At 37.0% G+C, this 20818-nt stretch overlaps 1 protein-coding gene across 1 annotated transcript; it reads right to left on the reverse strand.

Annotated features, from left to right (window-relative positions):
* Positions 1–202: 202 nt before the first annotated feature.
* Positions 203–760, reverse strand: LOC137834711 (uncharacterized). Its single transcript, XM_068642862.1, has one exon. The coding sequence runs from the start codon at positions 758–760 to the stop codon at positions 203–205; it is 558 nt and encodes a 185-aa protein (XP_068498963.1).
* Between the last annotated feature and the right edge of the window lie 20058 nt (positions 761–20818).

Consider the following 20818-nt stretch of genomic DNA (forward strand, 5'->3'; position numbering starts at 1 on the left):
GCGTTGTTAGCAGAGGTTAGTGCGAGGCACGAAAATTAACGATCAAGAAGAAGAAAGCAAATTAAAGCAAGATAAAGACAAAGCAGACTCATAAACGAGACCAAGAAGGCAATTAAGTTCATAAACATAAAGGTGTAAATATATGTTGTTCATCAACAGGCCAAAGTTCTGCGAATTAAGCAAGTTGAATCCTGGGCGCGAGCTACCCATCTATAAACCGTTTTGATGTCATGAAGGGTGAGGTGTCCATCTCAGGGTGCACGCAAGCAACCTGAGCAAGGGCATCCTCGAACTCTGCTCCATAGGCGTCAGCGGTGTCTTCGATGAGCTCTGCCTCGATCTTCTTGAATGTTTCGGCCTGTTGGGCAAGTTCACCCTCTACGCGGCCAAGTTGAACTTCTTGGTTGGTGGCCCTCTCCTCCAGTTTGGCCATCTTGGCCTTAGTCTCCTCTGTTTGCTCCTCCAGCTCAATCACGCTGGTACGCAGAGGCAGGATCTTTGACTCCAGTTGGACAGCCTCCTGACCCTTGTTGAAAAGTTGTTTCTTGGTATCTTTCTCCGATTGGCGAAGGCTGCTCAACTCTTGGGTCAGGGCAGTTTCGCGAATGGCAAAGACCCGGGCCTGTTGGGCAAGCTCCTCTTTCATCCTTGTCTCCACCAAGGCAAGTTTCTCCTCCATCCTCGCCTCTATTTGGCTCACGAAGGCGCTTGAGTGAACAAGGAACTCCCCGAGGCCATTGTCTATGCGTTCCCTTAGCATGCCCGTCTAAAGCCTTCGTTGCCTCTTTCTCTTGGAAGCTCTTGAGAGCGTGTTGGAAGACAGCGGGAAGCTCAGGTGCAAGGGGCACTTGGTCATCCTCAGGAGTGCTCTCCCCACCGTCTTCGAGTGCGAGGAGTGCGCGAGGAGAGGAGGCGCTGGGGGATGGTCCCTGAATGAAGGAGGGCGGCCATCAGTGGCAGAATGTGAAGTCGCCGCCATGACCACCCTTTGCCTTTTAAAAACGATTCCCTCCCCAGTGTTCTCGTCGGAGTCAATCGCCACCACCCCTTTATTCTTCTCGAGGGGGGCGGGAGTTGGCAAGGCTTGGATAGCGGCAAAAGGAGAAGAGGGAGCTGAGCTACCTGCCCCATCAAGTGCCCCTTGACGACGGGCAATCACCTCAGCCAGTCTGTTCCTTTTCTCCTCATTGAGCACCATTCCTGCACCAATACAAACATGAGAAATGATCCTATAAGAGTCACAGTATACAAGGGGTAAAACCAGAGAATGCACAAGCATGAAAGGCTGATAACAGAAATGCACAATGAGATGGAGAAAGAATAGAAACCAATACCAATGTAGCCCTTGAGCCCTGAGGAGCTAAACTCGTGCTTAATTAGTTGGGCAGTGTTGAACACCACTCCAAAGCTCGCAAGGACCTAGCACAATTCGCGATCAAGAGGAGTTAGTTCCTCGAGAGTCCTATGCTTCTTGAGTTTCAGCTTCCCTAGCCAGTAGAGCGAGAATCCATCTAGTAGGGTGGGGTCATGGGCGCTGCAGCACACCCTAAAGAACTTCCCTTTGAAGCCCTTATTGGATTGTTGGAAGAGAGTTAGGAGGACTCTCCCCGCCACTCCACTGAAGCTTACCCGGAGGTTTTTCCCAGGACTCTTGGCTTCGAAGAAATGAAGAAAGACGTCCACCGAAGGAGTATGCCTTGCACAAGATGGCAAACGCCCTCACGAATGCCCAGCTGTTAGCGCCCTTTCGAAACCCGTGAGTGGTAGACAGAGTTTGATCTGTTTGAAAATGGTGGCATAGAGGAAGAAGAAGGGTTCCCCCTCGTTAGCGCGATCATCAGCGCATACGGGTTCGTCCTTTCCGCAGGGACGAACCAAAATGAATGCATTGCTCTCCCTCCCGAATACACGCCCCTTACGTCCTCGCTAGAGGTGAGTGTGGAGATCTCGACGAGGAGTTCAGGAAAGGCCCAGGAGTAGAGAGCTTTGTAATCGATGTTGGGAGGAGGAAGTGGTTTTTGTTCGGGCCATCTCAAGGAGAAAGCTAAAAATAGAAAAAGGAAGGAAGAAACGAAGGTTTATAAGAAGATGGTGGCGCGACTCGAGAAACCCAGAAAAAATAGAGACTCAGAAGAAAAACAAAGAAAACCTAAATGCAGAAATTTTAAACAGCCCCAAAATAGTTTATCACACATTATAAATGGCGGAATCGTAAGATAAGAGCAATCAATGCATAAAGTTCATACCCTTTTATCGAAGTAGGTTGAAGGTTATGGGTTTCGAAGAAGGAAAGGTGAGAGCGCTTGAAGAGAAGAGAAAACGATCGAAAAGAGTTTCAGAGAAGTGATGGAATAGTGACGAAGCACGCGTTTTTAAAAAGGTTAACGTAAACGAAGGAGCGCAAGCGGCGATAAGTCCTAGCTGTTGATCTAGCCACGTGTGCGAAGATTAAAACAGGTACGGAGAAGTGTCACTTCGGTGCATTGTTCACGTCCCGTCACACAGTGCCACGTAGGTCGCCAAGGGCGATGACTTAGTCTCTTTGCTGAAGAAGTTAACAGCTCGAGACTGGGGGGCTTGTGTATTGACCAGTCCTCGAACGTCGTTGACTGCTAGTAATGGTGGGCCACGTAAGCTAGGTCCCACAAGCGGCATGGGCCAGTGTCTCGCAAGCGGCATGCGCCAGGGTGTCGATGAGTGGTCAGATGTCGATCACCAGAATGTGCTGATGTGTCCTCGGCAACAGAGTGAGGGCGACGTGACATCGAGCATCGGTGACTCAAACAGTAGAGCTAGACCACGAGAGGTGGATCTCAGACAACACACCAGTTATTAGTAGAGGGAAGCCTAGATAACAAGGGGTCCATGTGTGTGGTGTGAATAACGCCTTCAAGCGCGACACAAGTAAAGAGCCACTGTAAGCGCTAAGGCCCATTAGGGTTGCGTTCAGGGGGTAGGCTGCATGCATGGCACGTGAACAACTAGGGCACCCCCAAGATGGATGCCCTTAGAGATTAGGTGCACAAGTTGGTACCTAAGTGGCCATTCCGTCAGAGGTTGCACTCCAGTAAGGGAGCCTTACGCGCTAGATTGCCTTAAGATTGGGTGATAGTGGCGCTAAGGAATACCCTCATAAACCCTAAATGCGGGTAGCGGAAACCCTAGACTATATAAAGGGTAGTAATAAACCTCACAAGGTACGCAAGTTTTACGCAGTCTTTTACACAGTTCTTCAGAGATAGCTAAGATACACATTTCTGTTTCTTTGCCCCAGTATTGACTTTCTGACGCAAACGACCTCTAGGGCGCCCCTTTGTCTTTGTAGGTTCAGGGTGTTTGATCGAGAGAAAGCACGAACGAAGGCAGAGAGAATTGGGCGTGTGATCGTCGTTAGAAGTATGAAGGCAATCGAGTCAACCGACAGGAACAAAAGAGAACAACAGACTTAAAATTAAGGGTGAAAGAAACATCTAAATTGGAAATTCTAATTCATTATTATCCAAATTCATATTATTTTAAGTCTGTTTAAATGGATTTATCTCAAATTCAAATCCTTATTTTTGGATTTTAAATCCAACCCCTTTAACTAGATTTAGATTGGATAAATTTTTGGATTTTAAAAATCCAAAATCAATGTGTATCTCAATCGTTTATGAAATGGTAGATTGAGTCAGACTCAAGTAAGGTAGCACCGGGTCGGGCTTAAGTCGATTCGAATAGACTCGAGCACAAATCAAGTCGAGTCGACCCAGGAGAAGGTCAAGTTGATTTAGCTTGGACCTATGTCAAGTTGATTCGACTTGGATACACATCGAGTTAAGTCACCCCAGATCCAAGTCGAGTCGAGTCGGCCTCAGTCGATTTGAGTCTGCCTCGGTCGAGTCTAGTTAGAGTTAGTTTGGGTTCAAGTCCAGCTTAGATCCAGGTTGAGCTGAGTCAATCCAAGCTCCAGATAAGTTGAGTGAACCCAAGTCCAAGTCGAGTCAATTTAATTTGGACCTAAGTCAAATTGAGTCTGCTTGGGCCTAGGATGAGTTGAGTCAGAGTCAGCCCGGGCTCTAGTTGAGCTTAGTCATCTCGAGACTAGGTTGAGTTGAGTCAAAGGCGGCTCAGGATCAAGTGTAGCTCACGCCCAAGTTGAACCGATAAAGCTCGGGCCCAAGTTGAATTGAGTTACAATAAGCTTGAGCTTATCCAACTCAATCCTAAATCAAGTCGAGTCAGCTCGGGCCCAAGTCAAGTTGAGTTTAGTCGAAGTCAACCCAGGCACAAGTCTAGCCTACACCCTCGTTTAGCAAATTCAGCTTGATCCCAAGTCTAGACAAACGAGGTGAGGTATGGCAATTCAAGTTGGATCCCTATTGGCCTGCGACATTGAGCCTACATCAGGTGTGACCATGTTCAACCGAATTGGGCAAGGCTTAGGTAAGACTGAGTGTAGGTCGACCCGAATCGGGTCAGATCTAGGTCTAGGCGGGCTTAGGTGGGACCAAGGTTAATTGCATCAGGTTAGGCTAAATCAAGTTGGACCTATTTTTGGCTGACACATCACGCCCATATAAAGTTGAGCCTATACATGTCAGGTCAAGCTGAGTCGACCTATTCTCAAGTCAAGTTGATCGGTTTGACCTCACAATCAATTGTGTTGTGTTAGGCCCAGGTCGGGTCGAATTCGATCGAGATTAGGTTAGCTTGGGCCAAGATTGAGCTAAGTCCAATTAAGTCTAGGTTGAGTAGGGTTTATGTAGGATCAAGATGGACGAGGCTAGGTCAGACCAAGTCAAGTTGAGTTTGTGTTCAACCAATACACACATCAAATTTAATCTAATTGAAAAAATGAATTTAATCTAGATTTAATTCAATTTAAATTAAATTGAAAATCCAAATCAATTTGATCCACTTAAAACTTATATGGATTTTAGATTCAACCTATTTTATTGGATTTGGATTGGATTTAGATATAATTTTGAAAAATCAAATCCATAAACACCCGTAATTAAAACATAAAAAACAAGAATCAATATGAACATATTTATTTGACACCCAAATAGCAAAAACATATATTTGACAACCATTTATAATAATATAATAATATTTTAAATTAAATATAATCAAAATATTAATTTATTAGGTTGTAAAGTGTGTGTTTGTTACTCTTAGGGATGGCAATGCGGGGCGAGCCATGCGGGAGTTCGCTAGAAAAAAAAAGCGTGGGATGGACTCAGTAATTCAACCCGTTGACCCGCTTAAATCCGCCCTGTACAACCCACAACCCACCAGAGCCAACAACGGGGCAAGGCAGACAGGCTCGCAAAAAAAAGCAAGTTGTGTTATGTGTTGTGCATGTGCTGCTGTCACAAATTAATTTCAAAATCTAATTAATTAGGTTTTTGAATTTGTTGTTTTAAATCAGTAGCAAACATAGATTCAATTTTTAATTCAATTATAATTAATTTATTTTCAACTTTTTTTATAATTATTGAATTTTATATTCAATTTTTCAATAGCAATATAAAAAGTAGTAAATATTTTGATTGAATTTCTTTATATTTAATTTTTATATAATTATTAAATTTGTATATTCAATTTTTCAGTAACAAAATAAATATTTTTATTGAATTTCTAAAAAAAAAAACTAATGTCAGTTGCCCTTATGTGAAACGGAGTTGATAAATCAACCTAAATTCATTACGCGGGCGGATGAATCCACATTGGCCCCTTCCTATTGATGGTGTTAACATATAAGCATGCCAACAATATACATTCAAATCTTTCTTTCCAACATAGTGAAGATTTGCTTATATTTCTTATTTAATCAATTATATGTTAAAAGCATTCTACTTTTTAATATAATAATTATTATTAATAATTATATTGTACTATAATAAAATAAATAGTTACAATAAAAATTCTAAAATAATAAATAAATTAATTTTAAATTTAATATTTTGTAAATTAATTATTTTAATATATTTTATTTTCAAATATAATTTTTTATTTATTAAAAATTTATATATTTTTATTTTTATTTAATTTTTTTTAATTCTAATTTATATTTTCAAATTAATTTTTTACATCAACTTATTTTACATTTTTTAAATATATTAATATAAAAAAATATTTTATCACATCAATCAAATCAAACTATACATTTTTCACTCATTTTTTATACTTTTCTTTCATCCAAACGACTTCATTTCCTTTTTTTTTCTTTTTTTTTCTACGTTCTCTTTTAGTAAAGGATATATTATGGCTTTAGCAAAAAGTTTGCCCTTATTTTAAGTTTGGAAGAAGAAAAATATGGGAAACCCAAATTCCTTACTCTTCTTTAAAGACTCTCTTTTTTAGGTCTCATCCTCCTTTGGAAGAATTTTATTTTAAGTTTGGATGCTTTCTAAGAGTCATTCTCACCTGCTAAAGAAGGCATGACTCTAATTCATAGTTCAGATATTAGGATCAATTATATATATACTTCAAGTTTATAGAACTCGTCCTATAAGCAAAAGGGTTAATTATTGGAAGTCATTTGATATTGGATAAAAGTCATATTGTAATAATTGAAAGAAAATTGGAACATAATATAATTATAAAAGTCTCATACTACATAGATACGGACATATACGTATAATCACTAAAATATAAGACACCGTGACATATATCTATATATTAAATAATTATAAATTATATAAATTGATAATAAAGATTTATCTATACAAGTATGTTTCAGATTTTATTTGAGTAGAAATATGTTTTTCATGACTGGTTCAAAATGATTTGTTTCTTATTTTTATAATCATAATAAAAATTTATACAATAAGTTTAAGTTTTTAGAAAATTAATGTATTTCTTCTTTTTAAAATTCTGTTAAGATCATGCTAGAATTGTCAAAAATCTAACAAATGTTTTTTGAATTGGACACTTCACGGATACATGTCCTACGAGTGTCGGTGTCCTATACGTGTATCTGACACGAACACGTCATTTAAGAGAAGTGTCAAAGTTTCATAGCTTAGAGTTTCTCCAGAATTTGGGGAAAAAATCCAATTGTTCAAATTCTTCTATTTTTGCCTCCATATTTTCATCTAAAAAATAATTTCAAACATGTTTTAAATTGATATTTTTAGTAACACCAACCATCATTACTTGATATTTTCACCAATATCAACTATTAATATCAAAGATATTTTTGTTTAGAATGAATTTTCGTCCACCTTCATTGATTTCTCTTCAAGCTTCAATCTTTCTCACTCAATTGCCTCCTAAATAAATATCCAAAATATATACAATTATTAGTCCAATGACTATAAACATTTTGATATTTACAATATTTCCTATCCTTGTTTATTCTAAAGTAATTTATTATCTTCGCTTAGTTTAATTTTTATCTTTTAGCAAAATATATAAAAATAATAATTGCTTTAGTTACATGAAATTGTACATTCGATTTGTCATTTTGTCTCGTCTCTCACTTCCTATTGTTGTAATAACTTATATACATATGGGGTCCTAATTTTTTACTTTGGCAAACTTTAAGTCATTATGATCTAATTGTCATTTCCACTTCTAAGGGTTATAATGTTTCTCAATAAAGTGTAAATTTGATCACATCTATCCCTTATAACAACTTATATATAAACAATTTGTTTAAGCATTTATCATAAGTAACAATTTTCATTCATAAAACTTATGTTTATTAACCCACTTGTTTATTTTCTCAGAACGACAATACAACTTTGTAATTTATTTCTGTCTTTCACAATACGAACCCATCGATTAATTTTTTAATATCTCCTCTTTCAATACGTTTATGAGTGATAACCTTTTTTAATATCTCCTCTTTCAATAAAATCCACAGAGTTATTTTTTTTTACTGAAAATTTGTATCAATTTCTTCCTGCACCTCCATGCTTTCTTCACACACCTGCATAAAAAGATGTGAAATAACAATTTGTGATTTTTTAATTTTTTTATTGACACTCCTCTTCCTTTTCTTTTTGTAAAATTACGAACTTAATTTTATATTTCAGAAAATATTTTGTAGGTAGTTCTAAAATTTTATGCATCTTTTGTCGAAGGATAATTTTTGGATTAAAAATATTTATGGAAACGCAAGAATAAACTATGGGGTGGAGAAAGAAATTGCCAAATTTGTCCGTTATATTGGACCTTCCTTTTGTCTTGCCCTTTTTCGTGTGTATATTTTAGCCCCTTTTTTAACACCTTTTTCTTTTACATTTTTTATTCTTATCTTGGTTTTGAAAAAAAAAGGGTAATGCAAACAGAAGACTGTTTCTTCCTGCACCTCCATACCTTCTTCTCTCACCTCCATAAGTTTTCAAATTTCCAAAAATGCCCCTTTATAATATTCCAGATTACATAAGCCAGAAGTTATTTTTCAAATTTGTAATTAGCTACCGGATTACATAATTCAGAAGCCATTTTTCAGATGCATGATTATTCTCCGGATTACATTATCCGGAAGTCTTATTTGACTTTTGGATTATGTAATTCGGAAGTCTTTTTTCAAATGATTTTCCGAATTACATAATCCGGAAACTACTCTATGGGGGTGACACAAGAAGGACAAAAATGTATTTTCATGTTGTGTATGGAGGTGGCAGAAGAAGATATGGAGGTGCAGGAAGAAACAGTCCAAACAGAATTCCCCATTTCAGTAGTGAGTTTAGTTTCTCAAAAGGCAGTTTCTTCCTGCACCCCTACATTTTTCTTCCTGCACCCCACAATGTAGTGAAAAGACAAAATATCCCTATTATTTTTTAAAAATTCCAAAATACACATAAGATCCACACTACTCTTTCTTCTTCCGACAATGCAATTCGGTAATTTTATGGAATAGGAAATCCGCATTTATTTTTTTGCATTCCGGATTGGTATATCCGGTAATCTTCCGGATTGGTGAATCCGGTAATCTTCCGGATTGGTGAATCCAGTAATCTTCCGAATTGGTGAATCCAGTAATCTTCCGGATCCATCAATCCGTAACAAAAATTAGACTTCCGGATTCAGCAATCTGGAAATCAACAAGTTGCTTTCGAAACACCCCTTTATTTGAAAAAGAATACGAATCACTTCCAGATTGATGAATCCGTAGCACACTTCCAGATTGATGAATTCGTAGTACACTCCCGGATTGATGAATCCGGTAACCTAAAAAACTCTAGTTTTTTTAACTGGTAAAGGTCAGTTTTGGAATTTACAAAATTGTGGGGGTGTAGGAAGAAAAACGTAGGGGTGCAGGAAGAAGAAGCCTTCTCAAAAACTCAAGCCCAACCCATGCTCTATGTCCATTGTTTTCTGAGGAAGGAAGCAATATGTTTATACTAGGCTTTTGCTAATGCACCCCACAAATTTCAAAATGACCGGTTTATCATTCTTTAAAGTGACTAGGGTTACTCACTTTCAGAAATTTTCTGAAACACGCTTTAAGGAATTTTCAAAACAAGATTTTCGAAATGTGATTCCTAGAATAGAATTTCTAAAACACATAAAATACATTATCGAACAAGTTTTTCAGAATAAGATTCTCAAGATTTTCAGGATAAGCTTTCTAAAATATATATAATATTTTTCAGAATGCATTTTTTAAAATAAGTGTTCTTAGAACAAGTTTTCCAGAACAAACTTTTTTTTTGCAATGAGTTCTCTCTTCTTCTGTAGTGGCGATGGTGCAGTAGCAGCAACAATGATGACGACTACATGGTGTAGTGCAGTGAGGAAAGGCATTTTAATCTTTTTCTATTAGTAGTAGGTATGCAGTTAGTAATGATGGGGTGCAGTAAGCGAAACCCTTTTTATCAAAGGTCGTGTATCTGATTGACGGAAATTTCTTCTTGCACCTCTACCTTTTTCTTCCTGCACCCCTATATTCTTCAAAAATATCGAAATTACCCTTTACAATTTTAGGTATTTCCAGAATAGTGATTCATAAACAAAGGGTATTTCCAAATTCAGAAGAAAAAAAGAATCATTTCAGAACACCTTTTCCAGAACACATTTTTTTTTATTTTCGGATTGATAAATCCAGAATTCATAGAACATGTTCTGGAAAAGATGTTCCAAAAATTATTTCGGAAAAAATAATCCAGAAGTCATTTTTTAAAGGGGCAAAATAGTCTTCTTCAAAATAATGGGGTGCAGAAAGAAATCTTTAGAGCTGCAGGAAGAAGTTGCCCTGATTGATTTGTTATTCTTTGGCCGTAAGAGCTTTATCGATTCAAGTACATAATTTATTTACTATTTTGGTAAAAAAAAAGTTAATCAAACACCTATTCTAGAAGAAACAAGCTAATGACCAAATAAACTGTCAAAGAAGTTAGTAAGTTCGAGAAGCTCTACAAATCTAATTTTACTTGAATTCTTAAATACAATAGATTTTCATTAATAGAAAGAAAAACAATTCATGTTGAATTGCAAATTGCATTAACAAATAGAATCATCAATCTAAAAATGGCTCTAGTAAAATAAGGGCACCCATATATTAATCTCACATGGCTATGCATTAGGTGGAAGCAAAGGTTTACCTAGGTAACCGCACTTCCAAAATAAGTTATAACTAAATAGGTTTAATTAAAGTCTCCAAAATGAGAATTTTGTTGTGAAGACTATTTTTTTTTCAATTAAAAACCTATGAAAGTTATGACATCATACTTCTATAATTTTTTTTATTGAGTCTCACTCTCAAACATAATTTTAGAGAAATTGAAACACCATTTGCAATGTTATGTTTTACATGGTAAAAAAAGTGTAGTAACACACTGAAAATTACTACACATCACATTTATTTAGGAAATAATAAAGAGGATCATTAATTTTATCTTTATGAATATAAAGCAAGTCATAATGGTGATCACAAAGCAAAATTGTTACAATTTTTTTTTTAGGATTTTTTTTTCTAAAATGGATTTATTTATGTTTGGATTACTCAAATAAGTCCAACAAATTATTACTAGTAAAGATTTTAAATAACTCTAATACTATATTAAAAAGTGAATTTTAAGTCTAACTTAACCTTACAAAATTGATTGATAAGACGGTGTTTACACCCACTTATACACTATGAAATGTTCTTATCTCTAGTTAATGTGAGATCTTCAACGGATGTAGTTGAATTGTAACTCCTTCAACATAATATAAGTCATATTAATTTAAATAACCAACTTTTATTATAATATCTAACAACCACTTCACAACAAAGTACTACAAAAATTAGTTAACATTGTGCCAATTCTGTTACAATATTATGGGCTTATCACTTGAACAAGTGCCTACTCAAATTTATCCTTATTCCTATGCCAAAGTCCTTTAGGAAAACCCTAATCATTGTTGAATAGTAAAAGTCTTTCTTAACCAACATGTTTGGGCGAAAGGGGTGAAGCTTTGAAAAGGAACACAAAAGGACCTGACAAGAGTTTGAAAGCTTAACGGGGTGAAAGATGAAGGATTTTTGGTGTCATGATAATATCATCAAAGATATTATATATATGATATACTAACATTCTTAACTCATTTAACTATATTAAACTTTATAAAGAGACCAAGAAGCATCACTACAGGAAAATCATTAAATGAAAACAAATTTTAAAGACTAAATTAGATACTATTTTATATTATCTAAAGTTAGTACTTAAAACCTTGTCGATGAGCGATATGACGATTCTAAAGACGTCATTAACGGTCAGCTTGTGGCAGCCGATGGGGATGATGAAGAGGAAGGAGAGGGGGAAGGAAGAGAAGATGAAGAGGGCGAACGCTCGCTAGAGGAGTTGTTTGCGCCTCTATAATTTGTAATTATATAATTTACAAGTTACTATGCTTTCGCCTTTTAATTAAGTAATGTCTTTTCCCTTTAGTGTTTTTTGCATCGTTCATTCTTCTTTGTTTTTTCGACCGAACGACTTTATTGTGTTTGACATTTTCGGTGCTTGTCTTGAATGTCTATTAATACTTGTATAACTGTAAAGAATGTATATTGAACGATCATTAGGATTAGGATCCATTGTATGTCGCTCGAACTTTTGAATGACTAACAACTTGAATGTTGATCAGATTCTTTAATCAATATAACTTAAATAAGTTGAGTTTTTTAAAAGGATTTGAACGTCGATCTGATGTTGTATTAACGAGCCGACAACACTGATGTTATAACAACTCATAAGTAAATTGCTAAGAGAGATTTATCGTTTTAAGATAATTTCCTTACGTGGAGAAAACTTTATATTAACCATTCATGAGGGATTTGCCTCATGGAGGAAAAACTTCGTTAGCCGAATGGTATATTTAAGATATCGATAGGGATTTTCGTTTTGAGGCAACTTCCTTAACCGTATCAACACATTACGCATTTGTTTAGAAATGACTATTAATTGTTAAGCAAGATGTCTTGACCAAAGGGTATAGATTTAGGATATTGGTAGGGATTATCGTCTTAAGGCAAAGCTTCCATAATCGTATCAGCACATTACACGTTCGTTCGGGAAAGAATGCTAAATTTTAAGCAAGTTGCCTTGAGACTAGCATAGTGTTAGCATGTTTGCAATAATTGAAACAATAACAAGTGTGTATTTTTAAAGTGTCTCGTTAAAGCCTTCTTGATCGAAAACACTCCTTAGGGATAAAACAACCGAACGAGGAAAAATTTCATTGTTTACTTCATTAACTATAATAAAATTTGAGGTGTGTGGCATTCCACGTCCCTGGTACAATTCTTCCAGAAAAATATTTTAAATAATTAGTTCCACCGATCGTTGTGTCTTAACTCAAAAAAAAATCTTTCTCAATTGCTTGAAAATTTTCCTTCGTTCTTTTGAGCTTCACTGTGCATACGTCAAACTAAGTCTCCTTTCTGAAAGCTTCTAGGTGTCACTTTTGAATGATATCGTATGGTCGCTCGAATCTCAATGCTTCTTCACTGATTCTACTTTTTTTCTCTGTATTCATTGATTAGGTCCAGTTTGACCACTAGGCTTTCTTGATTTAAATTGACATCAAACATTTGACGTCGTAGGGAAGGTTCCCCAATTTCTACTAGTATCATGGCTTTAGTACCATATGTTAGGCTATATGGTGTTTCCTAGGTGGTGGTTTGTGGTGTACATCGGTAGGTCCACAAGACTTCGATAAGCTCCTCGGTGCACTTGCCTTTCAATGTCGAGTCTTTTCTTTAATTCATTGAGGATTACCTTGTTCATGCCCTTGGCTTGTCCATTGGTTTGGGGATGTTCCACCGAACTAGTGATGTGTTTGACATTAAGTTTTTTGTAGAACTCTATTATCCCTCAGTCAATAATCAACTCCTACTAAGAGAAATTTGCATTGTCTTCGGTTGAACGACCAAATAATGTTCATTCCCCACTTTGCAAATGGCAAAGGGAGAGGATGAAGTGAAGGTTCTCAGGCTTCTGAAGAGATAGTGTGTCGTACTCTTGGCATTTCAAACATTTGCGTACGAACTCGACATAGTCACTCTGGACGGTTGACCAATAATATCCTGCTTTAAGTACTTTAGCAACTATTTTCCTGACTCTCGAGTGACTACCGCATACTCCTTCATGGATTTCCCGCATGACATAGTCGGTCTGACCTTTAGACATACACTTGAATAACGACTGGGTGTATCCTCGACATTACAGGTCATCACCAATGAAGATGAACTGCGCAGTTTTTTGCCTTATAGTTTTTTCCTCTTGTGCTCCACTCACCACTCTCTAGACAACATCAGATAGGTGTCATCTATGTTTCTTCTTCAGTAATAGCCATGCACTTGTCCATGCTAACACTTTGACTCTTGAGAACTGCATAGATCACTGAGTGATGGAGCCCCTTCCTTTTAGTTGTAGCCAACCTAAACAGCATGTCGGCTCTCACATTATGTTCTCATCGGATGTGTTTAATTTGAATAGATTCAAAATTGGAGATAAAAGTCTGAACGAGGTGGTAATATTTTGATAATAGGGATTCTTTAACCTTGAACACTCCTTTTACTTGACTGACTACTAGTTGCGAGTCGCTTTTGTAGTGTACCTGGCGAGCTGCCATATCATGTGCTAGTGTCAGTCTAGCCAGAATGACCTCAAATTCCGCTTGGTTATTTGAATTTTTAAAATCAAACTTCAAATATTGTCCAGAAAGATCCCGCTCGGACCCTCGAGGACTACTCCTACCCCACACAATTTGTCATTAGATGACCCGTCCACATGTAGTGTCCACTAGAGATCTTCATCTTCAATTAGTTTAAGGTTGAGTTCGACCATAAAGTCAACTATGCTTTGGGACTTTATTGCCCCCTAAGTTGATATTCGATTTCAAATTAAGATAATTCAACTGCCAAGTCAATGATTCATATGGCTAAGTCTGGTTTAGCTAGGATCTCCATGATGGGATAGTCAATTTTGACAATAATGTGATAGTTCTGGAAGTACATTCTCATCCTACGGGCGGTGATAACGAGTGCCACGACCACCTTTTCAATCATTTAATACCTGACGTCGGCACCATGTAGAACTCGGATAATGAAGTTGACTGACCGCTCTTCACTCTCTACCTCTTGCACTAAAGTTGCGCTGATAGTTTCGTTCGAGACCGAAAAATATACTGTTATTGGTCATTGTGTATCCGATTTTTGTATGATCGGAGGTGCTGCTAGAAAGGGTTTGAGATGAAGGAATGTTGTTGAAAAAGGTGCTTTGATGTCTCCAAATCCAAGAGTAATGCTTGAAGACCTTGTTGTTGGTTGTATGTGTGTGTTTAGTAGTCTTTGAATTGTTAATTCACTTTTTAAGATGATCCAAGGTTAATTGAATCTTAATTTTTTTTGAAAAGATGAATTTTCTAAAGAGTGTGAAATTTCAATCTGTTGAAATGTCGATTCAACCGGTTGTTTGACACTTAGTAGCTTTTAAAATGATTTTGAAAAGCTTGCCTTTGTTTTCACTATGTTGTCAAACTGATTCAACCGGTTGTTTCGAGAATTCAACTTGTTGTTTTTCTGAAAAACCTTAACAGAATTTTGTTAGGTGGTTTAGTATGTTTTAAATGATCCTAACAACTTTTGGTTTTTATTTACTTTGACCAATTGATTGGAGTAGAAAAAGTTTGTTTTACGCTCCTAAGCATTAAGTAAGGAAAGAGAGATAAATCAAAAATAGTTTTCAAGATTTGAAAGAGCTTTGGATCATTCTCAAAAGTGGAATAGGATTGTCTTGTAATTCTGAACTTTAATATTTGATTTACCCCGGTGTATTCTATTCCCTTCTTCCTTGAACATTGTATTTCTGTGTGTTCTAGTGTGGTGCAGTTTCAGAAAGTGGTTCTGGAAACTGTGTGGTTTGCCAAAAGTGGTGTGTGTTCTTGAGGGGTTCAAGATCAACACTTTTGGTGTGTGTTTTGTTATCTAGGTTTGATTACATAGTGAATTCTCAATAGTTAGCTGAGGATTGGATGTAGCTCTTGGTTAAGAGTGAATTAGTATAAACACCTTGTGTGAATTTCTCTATCCCTACACTCATTAAACTATTTTAACTTTGCTTTTCAAATCTGTTCATATAAACAACCCATTGTTTCGTGAAAACAATAGGTTGATTTTCTGGAATCAAGTTTAAAAACAATTTTCTATTTGGCTGAAAAGATTTTCCATTGATTAATTCTTCATAGTTTTTCACTCAACATTCAATACTTGCAAAAATCTTCAAAAACAATTCACCCCTTTTTGTTTAAGGCCTCTAATTTTAACAAATATATCTTCATACCCAGGTGTTCAGTTGAACTTCGATGCTTTTCGTAAGAGCTGAACGATATTCTTTGTTTTTTCTGCCAACTTCGGCATAAATCATGATAAGGTTGTTAACCGACCAATCAGTTCTGAATCTCCTTTGTATTTTTAGGGCTTCACATTCGAGTGTTAGCCATGCACTTCTTTTGATTCACTTCGATGTCACGATGAGTGAGCATGAAGCCTAGGCATTTTCCACCTTCTACCTAGAACACACATTTGTCGGGATATAATCGCATACCACGATCTCTAAGGGCTTGAAAACTTCTTTGAGATCTTGAATGTGTTAAACGCACGAATCATACTACATAATTATGTCATCGACATAAAGCTCAAAGTTTCGGCTGAACATTCCCTTGAAGATTTGGTAGGTTGCTCCAGCTTGTTTAGGCCGAATGGCATGACTTCATAGTAGAAGTTATCATAATCAGTCATGAAAGTCATTTTTTCCTTATTTCTTAGCTGCATTTGGATCTGATTGTATCTGAAGTATGCATCTAAGAAACTTAAAAAGTGATTGGTTGCCCCATCAACCAGGTGATCGATGCTCAAAAAAAGGGTAAACATCTTTCGGACAAGCCTTGTTGATGTCGGTATAGTCCGTGCACATTCTCCATTTATCGTTGAGTTTTTTCACCATAACCACGTTTTCCAGCCAGGTGGTATTCATGAAATCAATTTTCATAAGCTTGTGGGTTTCATTTTGTGCGACATTGTGCTTCTCTTCGCCCATCTTTCTTTTCTTTTCTTTTGGGCTCGGTTGTGCCTTTTTGCACACTAAGAGACAATGTGTAATAATATATGGACTTACCCCCGACATGTCGGAGGCGGTCCAAGCAAAAAGGTTAGCATTTTCGATAACTGTTTGACTTACCATTCTACTATCGATCAACGTTAGTGATGTTTCCATATGCGTTGAATGTGCATAATTTGTTAGAGGTATTGGGCAGAGGTCTTCGCTTGGCTCGATACAAACATCATTCAATCAGAGATTTAGATCCACTATAGCAACCATGTGCTCCTTCCTAGGAGCTTTCAGTTATCGAGATCGATCTTTAATCAGTCCTCAAGATCTTTACGATTGTTCCCTTCTACGATTGCAAGACTGTCCCCGTGGTGATTCCTTGTAGTAGGGTCGACTGGTTGGTTCGACCTTTAACCTAGCAACATACCGCTCTCGTGCTACCTTTTGATCCACTTGTACTATGACTATGTCATCCGAAGAAAATGGAAATTTCATGGCGAGATGTGGAGTTGAAATTATTGGTCCAAGACGATTTATGGGAGACCACCCGAGCAAAATATTGTATGAAGTGTTGGCATTGACAAGTAAATACCTTAGTTTAATGTGTGTGCATAGGTACTTACCCTCACCAAAGGTGGTATATAAGTCAATATACACTCGCATATCCACTCGTTCACAAGAAAAACCTATTATCTGGTCGTCATACAGTTGGATTTCAGTTTCTGGGATACTCATTCTTTTGAAGGTTTTCCCGTACAGAATGTCAACTGAACTACCTTGGTGATATGACCCAACTTTACAAGAAGTTGACCACAAGCCCAAAGGACTATTAAAGGCTAGGTCAAACATCTCAAGCGGGTCCCACCATCCATCAGAAGATCCTCAGGAGAAGAACAATTGGGCATGAGCCAGAGTATCGATTATTTTTCCTTCTAGTCTTTTTAAGACAAGTTTAATTTGTAATCAATTGAGCTCACACTTGCCCAAATTAGAAGAATAATAAGTTAGCTTAGGCTTCTAGAAAACCTAGTTTCTAGAAGATCACCCATGTGTTCCCCTTTGACCTAAATTCTAGAAGACTCTCCCATGTGCTCACATTTGACCTAGTTTCTAGAAGCTTGTAGTCATTTACGCCACCCTACCCTTTCTCTCTTCCTCTCTAAGGCACTCATATCATTAAATAGGGTGTCTCCCCTCTTGTAAATCACATTGAAATTGAAGTAAAGAAACTCTATCAGAGTGATTCCTTGTGTGGTTTCCAGATTCTCTTTGATTCTTATCTTGAGCAAAGAATGCTTCAAGTGGCGACTCTCCTTCACTCATCTTGGAGCTTCCTCCCCCAAGTGGCATGATTCACACTCACTTTCCCCATATCCATAAGCTTCATTCATCTTAATGCTTCCTTTATTCTTCCTTCCATTTTCGCATATGTCATTCCATTATTTGGTTTTGTTTCTTTAAATTTCGTCCCAATGTTATCTTGTCGTTAATTCCTTGCTCATCATCATATTATTTTAGTTTTTCCCTTTGCTCTTTTGAAGAAAGTCTTCATACTTACTTAACCACTTGGTTAAGTTCGTGTCCAGCGGCAATCTTCACTGAGTTTCACCTATTATTGTTAATCACAATCTTAATCCAAGTAAAAATCCTAAAATATGCGCAAAGCTAAAATCAACTCACATCACTTGGTCCACCAAAGTCTTTGTGATGGTAAAATTGTCGATTTCGACAGTGATGACCATAGGGTCGTCTTAGGTTGGATCAATAGCTATGAAGTCATCATCAGTGAAGAGTATTGGGGGTATTCTTGGTCGACCTTTGATTGTGGTCGAGTGCATCGATTGAATAGCCCGTAGATATTTCTACTAAGCTCAAACACCCTCCACATGCAAACCCTTCAACGATCGTGTTAATTACCTCACGACTGATTCTTTTTTAAGGCTCGACCCTTCTAAGGGTTTCGCTCCTTCATTGTTTCTTTGTTGGGCGTTTGTCATCATCGTCATGACGCCGAGGGTAAGTCTCCTTTCATTTATCTCTTCAAGGATATTTCTCCCTTTGAGGGGATCTCTAAGAACTAATGTTCATACCTAGGATGAATTTACGTAAACGGCCAACTCTAATGAGCTCTTTAATTTTGTATTTCAACGCCTAACACTCTTCGGCTGTGTGACCAAAGTTTTGGTGGTATTGGCATTGCCTGAACATATCAGCATCCTTTGGGCCTTGTAAATTTTTAAGTGTTAGGATGAGATCGGCATTCAGTGCTTCATCCATGATTTTCACCCTATCAGCATTCAAAGGGGTATAGGTGTGAAATTGAGGGCCTCGATTTTCTTTGTACCTGTTGGATCGTCCGGGCGCATGTCTGCCACCTTGATCCTTCTCTTTTTCATTATCTCCACCATTATATGCTCGAACACTATTGCGATAATCACGTAATTCTTCCAGTTGCATGAACTTAGCCGCCTGTTGCCTTACTTTGTCTAAGTTTTTTGCTGGTTTTTTACATAGATTGTTAGTAAACGAACCTGACTGAAGTGCTATGACCAAGTGACATATAACCATCTTTTGGCTGAGGTTCTTGATATTCAAGGATAACCTTCTAAATCTCTCCATGAATGCTCAGAGTGATTCACCTTTCTGCAAATGGAAGTCTTGTGAACCAACTAAGTGCTCCTTCTTTTAGCAAGGTGGGGAACACTCGACACCATACTGATTTATCTTATGTTTAGAGGCTCATTTGTGTCTTATACACATCAATGTGCTTGTTTGGATCTGTGATACCATCATACTGATCGACATTCAATCCCTTTCCAGTTGGGAGGGAGTTGTGCTTCCATGATTTCATCTGAGAAGGGATGATGTCCCTTCGGATCATCTTCTATGATGTGAGTGCACTCTGTATGCAATCTGGAAGACCGATAAGTCTAAGTTTGGGTTGTAACTGTTCTCTCTTGGTTTTGTGTGTGCTTTCTTCTCAGAGGAAAAGGTTCCCTTTGTTATCTACGCTTGACACCATGTGTAGGACCGGTTAGTTGCCGCTTCATCTCTTCATTTTGCTCCTTAAGGATTCACATCTCCTCTTCATTCTTCTAGCGAAGAGCCACATTCTCTTTGTATTTTTGGCACATTTCTTCCATCTCTTTTTGTAGAGTCTAGAACATAGCGATCTGATCTTCCTCTGGAATCCTTTCATTCACCATCTGTCTTGTTGAAACCATTGTTGCTTGTTGTGATTCTATTTTGGTCCAACGGTGGGCACCAATTGTACTTGTATAGACAAAGTGAGCCTTAGATAGTACCTGAGATTAGCTGTAACAATTGACACTAGTGTCAGTCGCTCTCCCAATAGTCGTGTCTTCGGTCGTGCTCCCTTGTACTTCAGTTCTTCAATTTTCCCACTCCTTCAGGCTTCAACAACTCCTTAGTTCCTTAGCGCTCAATCGAGAGTAAACTTATTAAAGGTTCTTCGACGATCAAGTAAGTACTCTGTATTGAGAGTGTATGATGTAAAACTAATAAAAATGTACCTTAATCCTTTGTAGAAGGCTTGTTTATAGTGTTCGGTAATGGACTATTTGATTGATGGGTCATATCTGGCGCATATCTTCAATAAATCCGTATTAGATGATTTCTGGGAGTGTCACTCGGATTTGTGGGAAGGTATATCTGGAGCATATCTTTAGTAAATCAATGTTTGTTGAATTCTCGATGTGTCACCAGGATTTGATAGAGCGTGGCCTAGATTTGTAGGATGTTTCATCACTTGTCATTTAGTCAATTTATTCTTTAATATGGTTGATCACCCGGTCGATCGGTCAATCGAGGACGAGTGACGTGGTTCACTCAGTCACAACCGCTACAAGATACTTTGTCATGAGACTTTAAATTTATAATATAGATTAATAAAATTATGTTAATTATATAATTTTAACTTTTAAAATATACGTAGTTAATTGACTTAATTAATGACTCAAATCAGTTAACAAAAATTTATGGCAATTATTTCCAATATTGTGAACCTATTTAATGTATGAATCTTATGAAATAATTTTACGCATCTTATTTTACATGAATCTAATTTTTCTAACGTCGTGAAGTTTTTATGTTATATATTTGTAAGTTGTGTTTTAACACTGAGATCTTATACTCATGTTTTTATAAATAAATAAAAAACAATTGAATTTTTATATATAATTTAAAAAAAAGTAATTTAATTATATAATTAAATATTATTTTATTTTAAAATTCAGTCTACCCATTTTTTTACCATTTAAGAATTT

This window comes from Phaseolus vulgaris, chromosome 11 (assembly GCF_000499845.2).
Source record: "Phaseolus vulgaris cultivar G19833 chromosome 11, P. vulgaris v2.0, whole genome shotgun sequence".
Classification (NCBI taxonomy): Eukaryota; Viridiplantae; Streptophyta; class Magnoliopsida; order Fabales; family Fabaceae; genus Phaseolus; species Phaseolus vulgaris.

Excerpts from the sequence above, each read along its gene's own strand:
- LOC137834711 (XM_068642862.1), bottom strand. The coding sequence starts at position 760 with ATGCTAAGGGAACGCATAGACAATGGCCTCGGGGAGTTCCTTGTTCAC.